This window comes from Ovis aries, chromosome 12, assembly GCF_016772045.2.
Source record: "Ovis aries strain OAR_USU_Benz2616 breed Rambouillet chromosome 12, ARS-UI_Ramb_v3.0, whole genome shotgun sequence".
Classification (NCBI taxonomy): Eukaryota; Metazoa; Chordata; class Mammalia; order Artiodactyla; family Bovidae; genus Ovis; species Ovis aries.
Window position 1 is genome coordinate 34,515,048 of NC_056065.1, and position 20,430 is coordinate 34,535,477.

The 20,430-nt window shown below is 40.2% G+C and overlaps 1 protein-coding gene across 1 annotated transcript in view; it reads right to left on the reverse strand.

The window, feature by feature from the left end:
* KMO (kynurenine 3-monooxygenase) overlaps nucleotides 1–17,813 on the reverse strand; it is a 69,322-nt gene extending 51,509 nt beyond the window's left edge. The window contains 1 exon segment of the mRNA XM_004013666.6: nucleotides 17,666–17,813. Coding sequence (XP_004013715.4) covers nucleotides 17,666–17,719 — 54 coding nt within the window. The 5' untranslated portion in view covers nucleotides 17,720–17,813.
* Nucleotides 17,814–20,430: the final 2,617 nt, after the last annotated feature.

Here is a 20,430-nt window from a genome sequence, read left to right on the forward strand (position 1 = left end):
TGGCTAAGACAACAATGCAAACTTTGATAGTCACTCAAGGCAATGGCAGGGCTGGGATACAGACAAAAGATTAGATGTGAAGTCTTCAATATTGGGTGGAAATGGCCTAGAGGTTGATTGATGACAAAAGTGAGGGGACAGAGGTGATAAAATAGTGCAGGTAGCCTCAAAGGATTTACAGATAAAAATGGAGACAGAAGCTGCAGGCTGGAAGTTGCAGTGTAGAGTAAGGATACCATGGCAACTTCCAATCCTGAGATGCTTGTGCTGTGGGAGAGGGCTGTCAGACTGTTGCTGTCCTCAGGTTTAAGCTAAGGTCAGGAGTCTCAGGGGCAATGCAGTAAGTAAAGAGAAAACACTGGAAATTTTGCATACCAAAAAACAGATCCAGTGGACTCTGTGCAAGATTTTAGAAGGAACAATAGCAAAGAAGTCAGCAGGGAGACAGGATTCACAGTGCTGGATGAGGGTAAATACTAAACTAGAGAAGCTCTGAGATGTGAGGCTGGGGGGTTCACAGCAGCCCCCAGTGAATGTGGGAATAAGTAGAGGGTGTTGCACCTGGGCAGTGTGTAGGGGACCTATTAGTACAGTTGTGGAGTCACAAGAGCTTCCCAGGTGGTGCAGTGGTAAAGAACCCACCCGCCAATGCAGGAGATGCGGGTTTAATCCCTGGGTTGGGAAGATCCCCTGGAGTAGGAAACGGCAACCCACTCCAGTATTCTTGCCTGGGAAATCCCATGAACCAAGGAGCCTGGTAGATTACAGCCCATGGGGGTTACAAAAGAATTGGACACAACTTAGTGATTAAACAATAACAACAACATATCACTCTGGTAGGGGAGGTTGATAATGAGGCCAAAGGTATATGAGGTGGGGGGATAGGAGGGAGGTCCAAGCAGTGGAGAGGGGGCACAGAATATGTGTATACATGTGGCTGATACACTTCATTGTACAGCAGAAACTAACACAGCATTGTCAAGCAATTATACTCTAATTTAAAAAAAATAATATCTAGTAAAGGCAATAGTAATAAGTTGTATCAAGGAAAGAAAAACTGTAAGCTAACAGTAAAGTTCATGCAATAAAATAAATTTCTTCAAATGGCTAAATTGCTCTGTTGCATTAGAAAAAAAATAGAAGGGATTAAAAGCTAGATTGAGTAAGTCTCACTGAAGAAAAAAAGGTTTGTGAATCTCCTCTTTCTTTCACAGTGTTATGATCACTGGAGAAGAGAATGGCAATCCACTCCAGTGTTCTTGCCTGGAGAATTCCATGGACAGAGAAGCCTGTCAGGCTACAGTCTGTGGGGTCACAAAGAGTTGGACACAACTGCACAACTAACACACACACCCACAGTTCATGATCATAACTGCTTTTATGCTTATGGAAAACAGGACAGGAGAAGGATACTGATCAGGAGACCAAGAGGGTCAGGAAAGCTGGAATGAGGGTAGAGGAAGTAATTCCGAAATTAGGTTTTTCTTTTATTTCCTTATTTACTGGGGTATAGTTGCTTCACAATGTTGTGTTAGTTTATGTTGCACAATGGAGTGGACCAGCCACATGTACACATATATCCCCTCCCTCTTAAACCTTCCTCCTAACCCACATCCCATCCACTAGGTCACCAGAGGGCACTGAGCTGAGCTCCCTGGGCTGTACAGCAGGTTCCCATTAGCTATCTCTTTTACACATGACAGTGTATATTTGTCAGTCTCGATCTCCCTATTCATCTCATCCCCACCCCGCTCCCTGTCTCCACACACCCATTCTCTATGTCTGCATCTCTATTCCTGCCCTGTGAATAGGTTCATCTGTACCATTTTTATAGGTTCCACATACATGTGTTATTAGACAATGTTTGTTTTTCTCTTCCTGACTTACTTCACTGTGTATGACAGGCTCTAGTTCCATCTACATCTCTGCAAATGGCCCAACTTCATTCCTTTTTATGGTTGAGTAATATTCTATTGTATATACTGGGAAAACAGTCCAGGGAGAAAGACAACAGGACACGAAAACCACAATCTAAACAGCAGAAGATCAGTGAACTTAATATAGGGAAATGATATAACTGAGCAGGACCATATGGGGCCTTTCCGGGGAAGTCCATTCTCCCGTAACTTCTGCTTTAGCTCCTCTCTGAAGTACCTAGATAACAGTACCTGATGCACATTTCCTGAGTCACTTTTTAACAGATGTGAAAGCCCCAGACCTCCTTGAGCCTAAACACTGAATGTTAACCCCTGCAACACCACCCTTTCCTTCACTATTAACCAATCAGAGAATTGTGCACGAGCTGATCATATACCCTGTGACCACCACCCACCCTCTCCACCTCACCTGGCCTTTTAAAATGCTTTGGTGAAACTCTTCAGGGAGTTCATGGTTTTTTGGACATGAGCCACCAGTCTCCTTGCATGGCCCTACAATAAACCTTCCTCTGCTCCAAACTGACATTTTGGTTCGTTTAGCCTCACTGTATGTCAGGCACACCAACTTTCCTTTAGTGACAATAATAGAAAAGTAGAGAAACTGAGATTCAGACGCAAGAAGAACATTCATTTGTTTCCAGGGAATTCAATTTGAATTATGGAATAAATGAGTTATAACAAATGATGTACAAATATTAATGAGAGTCAGTGACTGGGCTCAGAAGGGGCTCATTTCCATGACCTACCCTCATGGGTTTGTTGTGTTACTTTTCTCTGACCAAAATTTGATTCCAGCATCTAGGGAGACAAAGCTGACTCAGGTGAAGATATGCTTCAAATTTTTCTAAAGTTTCCAAGTGTTGATCCCTACCTCTCCAACACTTCCTGTATGTTTGCCAGTCAAGCCTGCATAAATAGTTCCTTATGAGGCAGAAGGAAAAGAAGGAATATCACATGATATGGAAATAATAGGATTAAGTATAATCTTGTTTCATGAAAATTTTAAGTGCTAGAGAGGGTGAGGGTCAGTAGGATCTCATATGCATTGCTTGCAGCGATTTCAAGTTGAGTTTTCACATCTCTGACAAATCAGCAATTCCTCTTCAAGGCATATACCCAAGGGAAACTCCCAGAGACATATGCCAGAATATCCAGAGCCACAGTTTTCATAACTGAAAATAAGTAAAATTCTGGAAACAGTTTAAATAGCCATAACAGAGGTAAGGACAAATAAATTATGGTATGCTGCTGCTGCTAAATTGCTTCAGTTGTGTCGATTCTGAAATTATGGTATAATTACATGATAAAATAGTATAATATGAATATATGAGTAACACTATGAGTAAAAAAGTCCCAGATGACTTCAAACTGCCTGATACTCACATAATAAAGACAACTACAACTAAATCACATGTATGTGTATATACACAAGTTTTAGAAGTATGTTATTTACGTGTGTGTGTGTATATATATATATATATATATATGACCAGCGTATATCATGTATACATCATAAAACTTTTACATATATTTATGTAAGCAAGAGAAGCAAGATTTAGAGCAATGTAATGGGTTTTTCCAGTGGTCATGTATGGATGTGAGAGTTGGACTGTGAAGAAAGCTGAGCGCCAAAGAATTGATGCTTTTGAACTGTGGTGTTGGAGAAGATTCTTGAGAGTCCCTTGGACTGCAAGGAGATCCAATCAGTCCATTCTGAAGGAGATCAGCTCTGGGATTTCTTTGGGAGGAATGATGGGAAAGCTGAAACTCCAGTACTTTGGCCACCTCATGCGAAGAGTTGACTCATTGGAAAAGACTCTGATGCTGGGAAGGATTGGGGGCAGAAGAAGGGGATGACAGAGGATGAGAGGGCTGGATGGCATCACCGACTCGATGGACAGGAGTTTGGGTGAACTCCGGGAGTTGGTGATGGTCAGGGAGGCCTGGCATGCTGCAATTCATGGGGTCGCAAAGAGTCGGACACAACTGAGTGACTGAACTGACTGAATGGGTGGAAGAGAAGCACAGAGGTTATTGTAAGTCATTGCATGCTCAATCGCTTCAGTTGTGTCTGACTCTTTGCAACCCTATGGACTGTAGCTCACCAGCCTCCTCTATCAATAGGACTCTCCAGGCAAGAATACTGGAGTGGGTTGCCATGGCTTCCTCCAGGGGATCTTCCCAACCAAGGGATCAAACCCTCATCTCCTTTGGCTTCTGCATGGGCAGGCGGGTTCTTTACCACTAAGCCACCTGGGAAGCCCCATTAGAAGTCACTGCACTGCATCAGTTCCAGTTGAGTGGTGAGTTCAAACATACTGCTGCTGTTTCTTATTATTAATAAGCACAAAAGAATAAACAACAATGCTTTCTCCAAGACCAGTCATAATAAGATGTCCAATTCTGTATTACTAAGGTTTGAATCCATCCTAAAGGAGATCAGTCCTGGGTATTTATTGCAAGGACTGATGCTAAAGCTGAAACTCCGATACCTTGGCCACCTCATGCGAAAAGTAGGAAAAGACCCTGATGCTGGGAGGGATTGGGGGCAGGAGGAGAAGGGGACAACAGAGGATGAGATGGCTGAATGGCATCACCGACTTGATGGACAGGAGTTTGGGTAAACTCCAGGAATTGGTGATGGACAGGGAGACCTGGCGTGCTGCCATTCGTGGGGTCACAAAGAGTCAGACACGACTGAGCAACTGAACTGAACTGAACTGAAGGTTTGAATAAAACTAAAAGGAAAAGTTATTTGTAGATATTATATAAATTCAGCTAGAAAGATTAGTAACATGGCTTATAAAGTACTTTTTATACTCACTCTAACTTTATTTCTCCTTCTCACTTCTACGTAAAATGCTCTTAATCAGGAATTGGACTGTAGCCCACCATGCTCCTCTGTCCATGGGACTCTCCAGGCAAACATACTGGAGTGGGTTGCCATGACCTCCTCCAGGGGATCTTCCTGCCCCAGGGATTAAATCTGAGTCTTCTGTATTATGGGGAGATGCTTTACCATCTGAGCCACCAGAGACTCTTTAGTTGTTACACAGGCAAAAATGCTAGGAAGACCCAAAGATATAAATGGAAAGGAAAATATGTGTATATCATGCTAAACCCAACACATACTATTGGGTAAGGCCCAGCTGCTTCCTGTGATTCAATAAGGAGGGAGGCTGGTGAGAGGAGGGAAGAAACTATATGTGGTTAGACGCCTAGGAGCTATTAGCAGTTTTCATGCCAGTTCTTAGAGTAAAGCCTGAAAGTGAAAAGTCACTCAGTCTTGTGCAACTCTTTGCAACCCCATGGACTATACAGTCCATGGAATTTTCCAGGCCAGAAAACTGGAGTGGGTAGCCTTTCCCTTCTCCAGGAGATCTTTCCAACACAAGGATCAAACCCAGATCTCCCGCATTTTGCCCGGATTCTTTACCAGTTGAGCCACAAGGAAAGCCCAAGAATACTGGAGAGGGAGGGTAGTCTATCCTTTCTCCAGCAAATCTTCCCAACCCAGGAATCAAACCAGGGTCTCTTGAATTGCAGGCAGATTCTTTACCAACTGAACTATGAGGGAAACCCAGACAGAGGTAAGCCTGGACATAGACTATTATGAAAAATCTCCATATTTGTTTTGCAGCATCAACAGTTCGCAGCAGTAAACAGTTTTGATTTAAAAAAAATCTGAAAAGTAAATGTTTTATTAACAACTGGCTTAGCTTGTTTGTGCTTCAGCAGATTCTGAGGTGATTCCTTGGTTATGTAATCATGGATTTACCCAACTTACTGCTCTTCCATTTCCCCACTTTGTCTCTTCTAACTTCCTTCTTTAAGGGTCATGTGCCTGGACCATTATAGTCATGCCTAACTCACTAATTTAAACGATAATTTGAAAATTTCTTTTATATAAATGTGGAGTTATGCTTCTCAGGCATTCAGCCAGTGTATATCATGTGAATATCATGTTGAGCAGTAGGATCTACTACCTTTCCGCTGATTCCCATGTGACCTCGGCAGCAAGGATTGTTCAAGTATCCATTGATCATGAGAAAACTAAGTTTATTGGATTAGCCCAAAATTTATTCAGGTTTTCTATAACATCAGGAAAACTCAAACAAACTTTTGGGCCAATCCAATATAAATGCTGACCTTGATAGGAAGAGACATCATGATTTTTAAAATGTCATACTTTCTATGCCTTTTAATATAGTATGTTTGAAATTGATCTGATAATGTATTGTTAAACATCAGTCAACTAATTTTGACCTCATGAAGCATATAAAACTCTCCCTAGTCACATAGATTGCTTGTTTCTGAGTCTGTCACCAAACAAGCTTTAGCAAAGCTTATTAATAACCTCCTACTCATGGAACTGATGCTCCATCACTTCAGTCCTGTCCAACTCTTTGTGACCCCATGGACTGTAGCCCACCAGGCTCCTCTGTCCATGGTTTCTCCAGGCAAGAATATTGGAGTGGGTTGTCATTTCCTACTCCAACTCATGAAATTAATGTAATGTTAAACATGTGTCAACTATTTGTGACCTACTGAAGCATGTAAAACTTTCTCTAAGAGTCATAAAGATTGTTTGTTTCTGAGTCTATCACCAAACAGGCTTTAGTAAAGCCTGTTAATAACCTCCTACTCATGGAACTATAGCTTGGTCTTTGAAGAATTCGATCTTTGACCATAGCAATGTAATGAGAAGAACCAGATTGTTAATTGCGCTTACTCTGAAATTAGCAAATAAGAATGTCTTCATACTTTGTAACTATTACATCTGCTAGAATTGAGAAAGTGAAAGTGTTAGTCTTTCAGTCATGCCGGGCTCTTTGCAACTCATGGACAGTAGCCCACCAGGCTCCTCTGTTCACAGGACTCTCCAGGCAAGAATACTGGAGTGGGTTGCCATTCCCTTCTCCAGGGGATCTTCCCAGCCCAGGGATCGAACCTGGGTCTCCTGCACTGCAGGCAGGTTCTTACCATTTGAGCCATCCGAGGGCTCTAGAATTGTGAATGTTGTGTCAAATGTTTTATTATTTAGATCTTACTCTGAACTCTCTTACCTGTATCATCTGAATTTGGTCTCTAAGGTCAAGCAACAGTTGTGATTTTCCTTCCTTTGTTGATGATAAGATGAATGTCCCACACACTTTCAAGTTGGGGCTCTTAAGAAAGTTTGTTCATGACTTTTTCTCTAGCCTAGATACTCCTCCAGAACACCATCTCTGACTACTGAACCTCTCTTCCTGGGTGTCTTCGTAGGAAGATTCCTAGGAATCTTCATTTCAGCATACCTCACATTCAACTTACTCCCCTCCTCAGTCTTCAGACCCTTCTCCTCCTCTGCATTCATTCTCTTAGTGAATGACGACTCTACCTGCTATTACCCAACGAGGGTAACTCGAAGAATAGTTAATGCCCTCTCTACCTACAAATATATGTTTAACGAGGTAACAAGTCCTATTTATTTCACCTTTCAAATCTCTCTGAAAATAGATCTCCTTCCCATACCTTCCACTGTTCATATATGGGGCTCCCATTGCCTATCACCTGAACTACTAGAAGTTTTCTAGTAATTCTTCCTCCCCGTCAGTTCAGTTCAGTTCTGTCGCTCAGTCGTGTCCGACTCTTTGTGACCCCATGAATTGCAGCACGCCAGGCCTCCCTGTCCATCACCAACTCCCGGAGTTCACTCAGACTCACATCCATCGAGTCAGTGATGCCATCCAGCCATCTCATCTTCTGTCGTCACCTTCTCCTCCTGCCCCCAATCCCTCCCAGCATCAGAGTTTTTTCCAATGAGTCAACTCTTCGCATGAGATGGCCAAAGTACTGGAGTTTCAGCTTTAGCATCATTCCTTCCAAAGAAATCCCAGGGTTGATCTCCTTCAGAATAGACCGGTTGGATCTCCTTGCAGTCCAAGGGACTCTCAAGAGTCTTCTCCAACACCACAGTTCAAAAACATTAATTCTTCGGCACTCAGCTTTCTTCACAGTCCAACTCTCACATCCATACATGACCACTGGAAAAACCATGGCCTTGACTAGACAGACCTTTACTGGCAAAGTAATGTCTCTGCTTTTCAATATGCTATCTAGGTTGGTTGTAACTTTTCTTCCAAGAACCTATTTAAGTCATACTTCCAGAAGAGCTGGCTATTGTCTAAAACAGAAATTGAATGATGCAGTTCCTTTCTTAAAATCCTTCATTGGCTCCTCATAAATCTTTAAGAAAAAGTCTCAAGTTTTCAACATGGCATAAAAGATTCTTACATTTGATCCCAGCCTCTCAAGCTCATTTTTTTTTTTCTTATTCTCATGTACTATCTGTAAGAGGTAGACCAAAGTCACTGTATATTTCCTGAATATGCCTTGTACTTTTATACTTGTGTGCATTTGAATCTAATGTTCCCTTTGCCTGTGCTGTTTTCTCCTCCTTTAGCCTTCATTCAAGAATCATATCCTCTGTACAATTTCTCTCAGTATCTCTCCAACTCCAAAAGACGTGTTTTTTCTTCTTTAATTCCATGGATGTGTATATGTGTTTTAATATCTTTCCTAATTAGCTGAATTATTTATTTACCTTCCTGACTGACTTTCCCACTAGGCTGTGAATGCCCAGGGATTCATGATATGTGTATGGCTTATATTTTGTCCATCTTTCTATTTCCAGTACAGACCTGATACTTAGTAAAAGACTCAACAGTTTGTAATAAAAATTTAGAAAGTATTTGAAAGAAAATGTAATCTTCCACACCCTTATCACCAGGGAGAACCAATATTAACATTGCCTATGTATATAAAGCAAATGATATTTCTTCTTAAAATGGTAGTAGGATATATATTTTATTATATAATTATCTTTTAAAAAGGAATAGTATACTGTGAATGTATTTCCAAGTCATAAGATATTTTAAATCATAATACTTATGAATTGCTTTACATTTTGTTGTATGCAATGCCCTTATATTTGTACATTGGAGTTATTTTAAATTTTTAGGGTTATAAACAATTGCATGGTACCCACTGAGTTCTTTGGGTAAAATCACAATAATGAAATGGTCCATCAAAGCACAGGTTTTAGTGACAGGGACCAAACTCCCAGAAACTTCTGAGATCCATACTCTCTTTCTGCCTGCCCTATTGGTTCTTGGGCCTTAGTATCAGGAGGAATGGAGGAATTTATATTGTTTAGTATCAGGAGGAATTTATATTGCTTAATTATAAACAGGTAATGAAAGAGGAGTAGAAGAGAGTCTGAGATAAGTTGAGGAGAGGGTTTTGATGGCTTGGAGTGTGGCAGGAGTTAGTTGTATCTTCTTTGGTTTTGCTTTTGGAATAACTGCAAAGTACGTGGAAGAGGTTGAGAGTGAACGAGATTTTTAGAAGGTTTTGTTACAGGTTTTGTGCATACTCCAGATCTGGTGTATTTGAGAGTCTGTATTAGATTCTAATGCTTTTAACTCCCCTCAGATTAAAGGATAATCTTCCCTCTAAAGGCAAGGCATTGCTGAAGCTGACTTTCAGAGAGAGAGGGAGCATGTTGCTTTCTTCAATTCCTCCATATTTTTAAGACTATCAGCATATATTTTTTCCAAATTGTCTTCAAGAAAAAAGTGCCAACTAAGATTATCATCACCAGTGGAGGAGTGTTCTTTTCTCTTTGAGTTGACAGACATATGAATAGCTGAATGAAGAGATGTGTATGGACAGATGGACAAACAGAGTATTTTGGAACCAATAAAAAGAAACGTGAACGTGAAGTCGCTCAGTCATGTCCTACTCTTTGCGACCCCATGGACTGTAGCCTACCAGGCTCCTCTGTCCATGGGATTTTCCTGGCAAGGGTACTGGAATGGATTGCCATTTCCTTCTCCAAGGAATCTTCCCAACCCAGGGATCGAGCCCAAGTCTCCCACATCTTTAACAGACGCTTTACTGTCTGCGATCTCAGCCAAAAGGCCAAGAAGCAGAACACTTTCTTGGTAGGCAGTTAGCAAAACTGATCTGTCTAAAGTTATTGGTTCCATTTCAGATACTGTTCATTAGGCAGCAAATGAACTAAACTCTGAACAAGGACTTTTGTTTTATGTAGGTGAGAACAGGGTTTATGAGGTACTTTATCTATCAGTGTAGCAAAAAATACTCAAAATGTTAGTCAGGCCTGTTAGAGAAATACAGATACGTGAGTGAGATAGCTGAAAGAAAACTTATTTGGTGAGAGGAATTGGAACATAAGCAAAACTACAAGAGAAATTGACAAAAGCTAGTAGAGTGAGATGAAAACTTGTCTCTTACTTATTGAGCAAATTCAGGATGACATCTGTGGTCACAAAGAAACTGACTGCACTTCTGTTTTTACAAGGTGCTAGAAATCAGGGCAGTAATACAGGTTTATCATACATTGGTTTTTGTGCCTGAGGAGCGGAAAACAAGAGTGAAGTGAACAGATATTTTAATATTAATGAAACAAAATAATAATAGTTATTAAGCTATTTGCATGGTTTGGCTCATCAATATTTGCATAAAGTAAAAAGTATACACTTGAACCAACTATTAGTTCAGTTCAGTTCAGTTCAGTCACTCAGTCGTGTCCGACTCTTTTCAACCCCATGGATTGCATCATGGCAGGCCTCCCTGTCTATCACCAACTCCCAGAGTTGACTCAAACTTGTGTCCATTGAGTCGGTGATGCCATCCGACCATCTCATCTCCAACCATCATCCCCTTCTCTGGCCTTCAATCTTTCTCAGCATCAACTATACAGAGAACTATCAGTTCAGTTCAGTTCAGTCACTCATTCGTGTCCGACTCTTTGCGACCCCATGAATCACAGCAAGCCAGGCCTCCTTATCCCATCAGCAACTCCTAGAGTTCACTCAGACTCATGTCTATCGAGTCAGTGATGCTATCCAGCCATCTCATCCTCTGTTGTCCCCTTCTCCTCCTGCCCCCAATCCCTCCCAGCATCAGGATCTTTTCCAATGAGTCAACTCTTCACATGAGGTGGCCAAAGTATTGAGAGTTTCAGCCTCAGCATCAGTCCTTCCAATGAACACCCAGGACTGATCTTCTTTTGGATGGACTGGTTGGATCTTCTTGCAGTCCAAGGGACTTGCAAGAGTCTTCTCCAGCACCACAGTTCAAAAGCACCACAGTTCAAAACCAAAAGTTATGAAACATTTGATGGTTTATACATGTCTAGAATATTTATTTTGGAGAAAGTGAAAAATCTAGGTGACATTTGATTTCTATGTTTATAAAGACTAGATTGAGAACAAAGCTAGTGACCTGTGAGGAAGGAAGTATGAAAAGGAAGCAGCAAAACTGCAGAGCTAAAAGACTTAGGGACCTAGTCTTAGCCCATGATGAAGAATCCAAGACCTGGAGAGGGTAAGAGTTCCTGCACTTCCAGCAGATTGCAGCCTTTCCTGTGCATTCTCCTCACTGTCTTTTGCTGCTTCTATCCAACTGAATTGAGTGAAGAGTGAGCTGTGAGGTGGAAAGACCCTAGGGAGACAGGGTAGAAAACACTGTCTAGGGCCAATTTGACATAAGGTCCATTTTGAGCCTATAAATTTGTGACAGAATTTAACATCTCTAGACATGAGATATAACCTCTCATAGCATCACAATCAAGCAGTTTCAAAGGAAGTTTCATCAGTTGTTGTTTAGTCCCTAAGTCATGTCCAACTCTTTTGCCACCCCATGGACTATAGCTCACCAGGCTCCTCTGTCCATGGAATTTTCCTAGCAAGAATACTGGAGTGAGTTGCCATTCCCTTCTCCAGGGGATCTTCCAAACCAAGGGATTGAACCTGCATCTTCTGTGTCTCCTGCAGATTCTTTACCACTGAGCCACCTGGGAAGCCCCAATTTCACCAGTAGAGGCCACTAACAACTTGAATACTAGGGGACAGGGCCCCAATTAACAATAATAAGTCATGGAAAACACATCTCCTTGACCTGATGTTTTGAACAAATTTACCCTCTATATAAGCTCTTAATGAAGAATTTTGCTGGGTCAAACAAAGGGGAAAAGGAGTTGCTTATCAGCTAGGGAGACAGAAGAAATGCTTCAATATTGCCCTAAAATACATCTTCAAAGTGTGTGCTAGAACAATGGACACACACTACAACAGCAGGCAACAACTAAGACTGCTATTCTCAATAATCCTTACAGCTGAAACTCTAAACTTCAGCCAAAAAATGAGAGATCAGTAGCTGTAACTGTCACTGAAAACTCTGATCATTTCCATCATACTTGTAAACACTGAAAACAGTCACCTCAGCAGCAGCATTTCCAGATACCAAGAAACTGAATACCTACACATCTTCAGGACACATGTGCAATGGCCTTTCTTTTGACTTCTCTGGATTGTCATTTGGTAAAGAAAACCAGTCTCACTCTAATGTAAACTCATGTGGCAGTTTTTTACCCCTGGGTTGCCTTAGGTTAGAATTGGAAGACTGTAAAACTCCTTCCAAATGGCAACCCACTCCAGTATTTCTGCCTGGAGAATCTGAAGGATAGAGGAGCCTAGTGGGCTCCATAGTCCATGGGGTTGCAAAGAGTAAGACGCAACTGAGTGACTAAACAACAACAAAACTCTTTTCAGCCTGAAAAGTAGAGATTGTTTTTTAAATCTTCTTCTTTTTTTTTAATGTTAGTCCTTCAAAGTATTGCATTCATTATGACTCCATTCTGAAAAATAGTGTCTTTGTTTTATTTTCCCATAACATCTAAGAGCATGATCCTCCACTTTGTTCTGAAAGCAAACTCACGCACACAAGATATTTTAGTGTGTTTGACAATACAAGACACTGGGATACCGTTATAAAAGAAAAGGGGGCAGGACCCAAAGATAAGAAAATATTTAGACTCGAAGTTACAGAAGCTTCTATGGGGAATAAACCATGCATATCTACAAATGTGGGTGGCTCAGTGGTAAAGAATCCACATGCTGGTGTAGGAGATGCAAGAGACACGAGTTCGATCCCTAGGTTGGGAAGATCCCCTGTAGAAGAAAATGGCACCCCACTCTAGTATTCTTCCCCGGGAAATCCCATGGATGGAGGAGCCTGGCTGGCTGCAGTCCGTTGGGTCACAAAACAGTCAGACATGACTCAACAACTAAACAATTATCTCTTTACAATCATTATGTCTATAACTTTAACAGAATGCAGTCTGTGATAAAGGCAAGCACAGTCCTGTGTACATTCGCAGGAGAAGTTACACCCCCAACTTCCAGGAGATAATCCCTATTGCAGGGGAAGGGATTGGGAGCAGCGTTTCACACAAGAAGGAAAATAACTAAGTGAGTATAGTGATTTTTGTAAATACTCAGATTAACATTCTTGAAAAACTGTTTTAACGTCTTTTCCCACTCTTCAATAGATAACTTTAACCAGTTTATGATCATTGTTTACAATTTCTTTCACCTTTAGTTTCTCAAAGACCTTCATTGATCTATTGGTTACTTCTGACCTCTTTGACTTAACATGTTTTCAAAGAACAAAAATCAATTGGTTAATCACAGAATCAGATGATCACTACACTAGAGCAAAGACAAATTCTTGAGTAATCTTTCACTAGGCAAGGTATCATTGGGGAAAAAAATCAGTTCGTTATATTATTTGGACTTCTGAGTAAAGGTTCTCGGCTCTTGCAGTTTTTCCCCTGGGGTCCAGAGAGAGCCTTTAGTGTATCAGCCTTTAATAATCAGAGATCCTATTCTAAAGGACTAGGATCAGTCCATGGGGAGGAAGATAAGGGGAAGGGTGAAACACACACACACACACACACACACACACACACACACACACACACACACACACAAGAAAGTAGATGGGCAAGAAAATAATTTTGTCCTTTATGTATTGAATTTAACCTTCTTGAATCACTTTATGTAATCAGAATTCTTTTTTAATTTTTTAAATTTCCTCAATATTAAGTCTTTCATCCACTATGAAATTTCCTTTACCTTCATATCTTTAAGAAGAGTTTTTCATTCCTTTCATTAATTTATCTGTCAAATACTAAATAATGACATTAAGTAATATTAGGTGTGGTTCCAGCCACGAGAGGCTATATCCTTGTAGGAATAGATGCTTAATAAATAGCTTACCTACTTACTCCAAACAAATAAAGTATATAATTTCAGGTGCTGATAGGTAATATAAAAAACAAAAACATGGAAAGGATGAGGCCAGGCAGGTAGACAGACTCAGTTCCTGTAGGGCTTTTGGTAAGGAGTTTAGATTTTACTTTATTTGTAATGGAAGGTTGTAAGCAATGAATGGTAATTATCACACTAATGATTTGAAAGGTTGATTCTGGCTGCTGTGTGACTGCCTATGGATAAGAGTAGAAGCTGGGAGATCATTTAGGAGGAGGCTGCAGGAGTATGGATAAAGAATGATGATGGCCCTAACTGATGGTAGCAATGACCAGAATTGAAATATATATTTCGTTATAGAGGCACCAAGGCTTATTGGTAGAACGAAAGGAACGGGGGTTTTCATAAAATGAAAAGAAATGAATCAGACATGATTCCTAAGTACGGACCTGAGCAATAAGGTGAAAAGAAGTCCTTTACAGAGGAATTTTAGTTGCTTTTTAAATATGTGTATTAGTTCATGTCTTCCATTTTCTATCACGTGTATGTGTGCCCAGATAATGAAGTGGTTTGATGATGAAGAGTTCAAGTGTTATTCAGGGAGAAACCTGTGGATGATACTCACAATTTTATGCCTTCCAAAATCATATATCCAATCACATATTTGTTATCTCCCCTAGCTCAGTTGACAAAGAATCTGCCCGTAATACAGGAGACCCCGGTTTGATTCCTGGGTCAGGAAGATCTCCTGGAGAAGGAACAGGCTACCCACTCCAGTGTTCTTGGGCTTCTCTTACGGCTCAGCTGGTAAACAATCTGCCTGCAATGCAGGTAATCTGGTTTCAATCCCTGGATTGGGAAGATCTTCTGGAGAAGGGAAAGGCTACCCACTTCAGTATTCTGGCCTGGAGAATTCCATGGACTGTATAGTCCATGGGGTCACAAAGAGTTGGACATGACTGAGTGACTTTCACTGTCACTTGGATATCTAAGAGCCATTGTAAGAGATATCACTGCTGCCACCCTAATCCAAGCCTTGGACAAACACAACAGCCTCTTAACTGGTCTACCTGGTCTTAAAAATTTCCCAGTTCTTCTCTATATAACAGCCTAAGGAATCTTAAAATCACAGCTTGCTTTCATACTTAAAATCTTCCAACAGCTTTCCATTGCATCTAGGATAAAATCTGTCTGCCTCGCACCCTAAGATCTTAGACTCTCTGGGTATATCATTCTCCCCAGCCTCAGTGGCTACTCCTTTCCAGTCTCACTCTTTGTGCCTTTCTGTCTGCTCCAAGAAAAGTGCTCAGCTCTTTATCTCATTGTTTCTCTCCAGTCCTTCATCTACCCCAAAAGCTCTTTCTGTAGCCCTTCACATGATGGCTTCCTTCTCATTTTTCAGGTCATATGGCTCCTCAGAAAAGCTGTCCCTGACCACACTCTATAAATGGGTACCTCAAGACCCTACAGCATTACCTGCTTGAATTTTTTTTGGAGTGCTCAGGCCTCACTGAACTTACTTTTCTTCTGCATTGTCTTTCTCTTCCCTGAATGCTCATCACTATATTCCTGGTACCTAAAACACTGTTGGCACATAGCTGGCACCCAATAGGATTTTGTTGACTCCATAAATTCACATTTTATGCAAAATTTTGATAGGAACAATTGGATTGAAGCCAGGTATGAAGTATGAAGAAATGAGGATGTGTGCCACATGCATCGGCCAACACAGCATGTGATAGTGAAGGAGGAATCAGAACAGGCCCTATCTTGAAAGTGGGACTCCATCTTGGGCTAGACTGTGGACTCTGAGCTATACTCCCAGTTTCCATGCCCAGTATCCATGGAAACGACAAACCAACTGGAAAACCAGGCCCCAGGAAGGAAGAGCCCTGGGGCTCTTCCTTTGCTAAAGAGTACCCTAATTATCTGTGTAACCAATAGAATCATACATTCTGTTATACTTATTGAGGTATGACCACAGGCCTATTGATAACTGTCCACTGTTAACTACCTAGGCTTAAGGCAAATGAATCACAGGTTAACTTTGATTGTCAGGGAATATGGAGAGGTGAGTTTGTGCATGTACACTTCGGGTATATAAGGTTTTCACAAAAACTGTTTTGGGGGGGGGGGTCCTTGGCTAAGAGAAGACTCTGCCTTGGGCCCGCTGGTGTAATAAACTGCACTCCACTATCTGCATTGTCCTTCTGAGTGAGTTTGTTTCCCAGAACATGTGGCTACAACAATAGCAAACCAGAAATGTTAGAACTGTCATCATACTTTAGGGAAAACACAAAAAGGAAGGCAACACCCAAGTCAGAATTAGCACAAACTGTATAACTCTATATGTGGTACAAAATGTACTCATTTACATACAACCTAGAACAGTGTCTGGCACATTATTAGGCCCTCAGCAAATTTTCGCGGAGTAAGTGAAATAAATAAATACCTATGATCTAAAAGTGTGCACATGATTAAAACAAATGCAAAGCCAAAATGATTAAACTTTAACTAATGGGGATATTTTGATTCCACAATAGCTGTTCTGCTAAGGGAGGGGAAAATACAGTTTCACTGAGGCAGCCCCACGTTAAGCAGAACTAGCTTTCCTATAATAATGGTGGAAGCAGAGAAGAGACACCTCCTCCTCTCATCTTGCTAGATGTGGGGCCATCTCAGCCCATTCATCTCACCTGCTCTGTGCCTCACTCCACCAACTTGGGACCAGCCAGTTAGGAGGACTGAATAAGTATTACTCCCACTTATTCAGAGAACTAGTGAACATTCAATGTGATAATTCTGCATTAACTTCATGTTTCTTGATACTTTTATTCTTACTAGACAGTATAAACTCTTATTAACCAAAGCAGGGCAAATATTTTGATTAAAATAACTATTTATATTAATATTTGTTTTAAAACATAGTCTATTCAGGGATTAATCAAATTCAATTTGCTTTATTTTCCATTTTGAAAAATGCTATACAGAAAAAACAAGGGAAAATGGACACCTTTGTATTTAATGGAAATAAGATAGCTCTTTTAGGAAAGAGCAAACTAAACTAATACCACATTTTTAAAAGGTGTATTTAAATATCAGAAAAGTTTCAAAAGAAAGTGAACAATCCTTACAAGTGATTAATAATATTAAAATAAGTGAAATAGGTGAGGAAGATTAAAGGTATAATATCTTTATACAACAACAAAGGTGGTCAAAAAATACAAACTAACAGTTATAATATAAATAAGCACCACAGATGTAACAAGTAATGAACGCCACTGTATGTTGCATATGAAAGTTGTTAAGAGAGTAAATCCTTAGAGTTCCCATTACAAAGAAAAAATACGTTTTCTTTTTCTGTTATTTTATATCTCTCTGAAATGAGAAATACTCACTAAACTTCTTGTGGGAATCATAATGTATGTAAGTGAAATCATTATGCTGTACATTTGAAACTTACAGAGTGCACTATGTCAATAACACTGCAGTAAAACTGATAGAAAAAGTATTAATAAAAGCAATTAATCTCTGATAAAAAAGCAAAAAAGAGTAATGATAATATAATACCACTACCAGGAATAATATATCCAAATAGATTCTTACCAAGCCACCACCAATGATAGCTATATTTTTCCTTTGAGTATCAGAAGAATCCATCACTGCTGAAGTGTTTTTCACAGCTGTTACAGCTCTTGTCACAGAGAAAACTGACTCCTAGACACTGACTTCCCTCGTCTTTGCCTTAAGCCCTGCATTGGTGAGCCAGCAGCAGCATTTGAATAGGGCTGTTTTTCCTTGAACTTAGAACTTAGAAGGTAGCATTTAACCCATTATTTGCCTGAAGGACAATCAGCTCAACTTTACTGGAAAGGGAATTTGTTGCAATAACCAAATTTTGAAAAATCCAACCAAGTGAAGGCTGAACACTCTCCTATGTGTAAGACAGAATTTTTAAAGCACAAGTTTTGTGGCTTTTCTTCTTCCTTTTCTATACCATGTATTCTTAGTTTCATTTTCAACCATGACTAACCCATGAATGAAACTTCCCTGATCTGGTGTCCCAGAGCATCTTACACTTCTCTCAATAAGATGGCGTGGTTTTCCAATTGTTTTGTGGATTAGTCTTGTTATTAAGACTGGTCAGGAATTTCACCTAAACAGTCCTTATGGATTGTCTTTAACAGACTATACCAGGGAAAACATTTTTCATACTCTGAATATTCTCCTGAGCAAAATTTTGAATTATAAAACTGACAATACTTCCTTTTTTGTATCAAATGCTAGAAACATTAGAATCTAATTTGTGAATTAGTCCTAGGGGAAATGGATAATATTATGCTTTTTGTAAATTCATTCATGGCTTCATACTGTCTCTTCAATTCTTTGTCTTCTTTCGCTCCATTTTAAATGTATCTTTTAAATTTCTGTGCGTATTTTTGAATTGGAGGTTTTTTTATAAAACAGAACATGACAGGTAAAATCAAGTAAGAATGTAAATGAAGATGCTTCTTCACTTCCTGGTGAGAGCAGGAAGACTTCAGACTGGTTTTCCTCTGATGAGGAACTAGAGTTCAACATCATTCGATAGTGACCTCTTGTGGATAAGTATAATCAGCATTGACGTTAGGAATTTTTTTTTCCTTTTTTTTTTTCTTTTTGGAGTGCTTACTTATTTATTTAGAATAGTTAATGAGCTCCCCATGTGGCAGTGGTAAAGAATCCACGTGCAATACAGGAGACATAGCAGACAGGGGTTTGATCCCTAGCTTGGGAAGATCCCCTAGAGTAGGAAATGGCAACCCACTCCAGTATTCTTGCCTGGAAAATTCCATGAACAGAGGACCCAGGCAGGATACAGTCCATGGGGTTGCAAAGAGCGGCAGGATATAGTCCATGGGGTCACAAAGAGTGAGACATGACTGAGTATACACACACACACACAGAATAGCTGATACATTTACATGGTATGAAATACAAAAAGTACAAAAAGGTATACAATGAAGAGTCATTTTTCTTCTAATCTTGTCCCTTGGCCACCTATTTCTCCTAAGATAACCACTGTTTTTTATTCCCTCTTTTATGAACACCTCTCTCCTGCTTTCTCTCTCTGTCTCTCCCTCCCTCATACCTTCTTCCTTTTTTTTTTTCATAAAAAAAGGAATTGTTTACACTTTTCCACACTCCAGGTTTTCATTTACAACATAAACTCAAGAATTATTTAATGTCAGTATACAGAGAGCTGTTTCATTTGTTTTTTAACATTGTGGACTATAACACCAAAAACTAAAGCACGTAAAACCCAAGTATACAGTCCAATAACTTGTTGTAAAGCAAGTACTCATGTATTTACCACTCAGACTATGAAAAAAAAAATTGCCAAGGCCCCAAAAGTCTACATGTGTCCATTGCCAAAAGTCTCTTCACAGAGGTAATCGCCATTCATACAGGCAACCTTATAATCCTTTAGTTTTGGACTTCCCTGGTGGTTCAGAGGTTAAGAATCTCCCTGCCATGCAGGGGACACAGGTTCAATCCCTGGTTGGGGAAGATTCCACATGCCTCAGGGCAACTAAGCCTTTGTACCACAACTACTGAGTCTGCACTCTAGAGCCCACTAGCCACAACCACTGGGGCCACACAGTGCAACTGCTGAAGCCTGCATGTTCCAGAGCCTGTGTCTGCAGCAGGAGAAGCCACCGCAATGAGAAGCATGCACACTGCAACTAGAGAGTAGCCCCTGCTCACTGCAGCTAGAGAAAAGTCCGTGCACAGCAACAGACTCAGTGCAGCCAAAAATAAATAAATAAGTAAACTTTAGTTTTGCCTCTTTGCTTCAAGTTTTACTGCAGTGAATTTATGCTGGTTTTTTTCTTTGAAATTTGCTTCTTTTCCTCAGTATTTTATTAATCTGTGTTATTCCACGGTGTTCTAATTCCCTTGTTTTCATTTATCCATTCTACTGCTGATGGACGTTTGGGTGTTACCAGTTTTTCAATACTGGGTGGCCAGAAAGCTTGTTAGGGCTTTTCCATAAGATGTTACAGAGAAACCCAAATGAGCTTTATGGCCAACCCAATATTTAGAATAATGCTGCTATGATCAACCTTGGATATATTAGTACAATGTAGTACAAATACAAGTGAGCATGTATATTAGCACAGTGTGGTGCACATACATATGAGCGTGTATATTAGTACAATTTAGTGCACATACATATGAGCGTGTATATTAGAACAGTTTAGTGCACATACATGTGAGCTACATTAGTACAATGCAGCACACATACATATGAGCATGTATAGGAATTATATACTGGTTATGCTTATTTTTAACTTTCTGAAAGAAAGTTATGTTCCAAAGCATTTCAC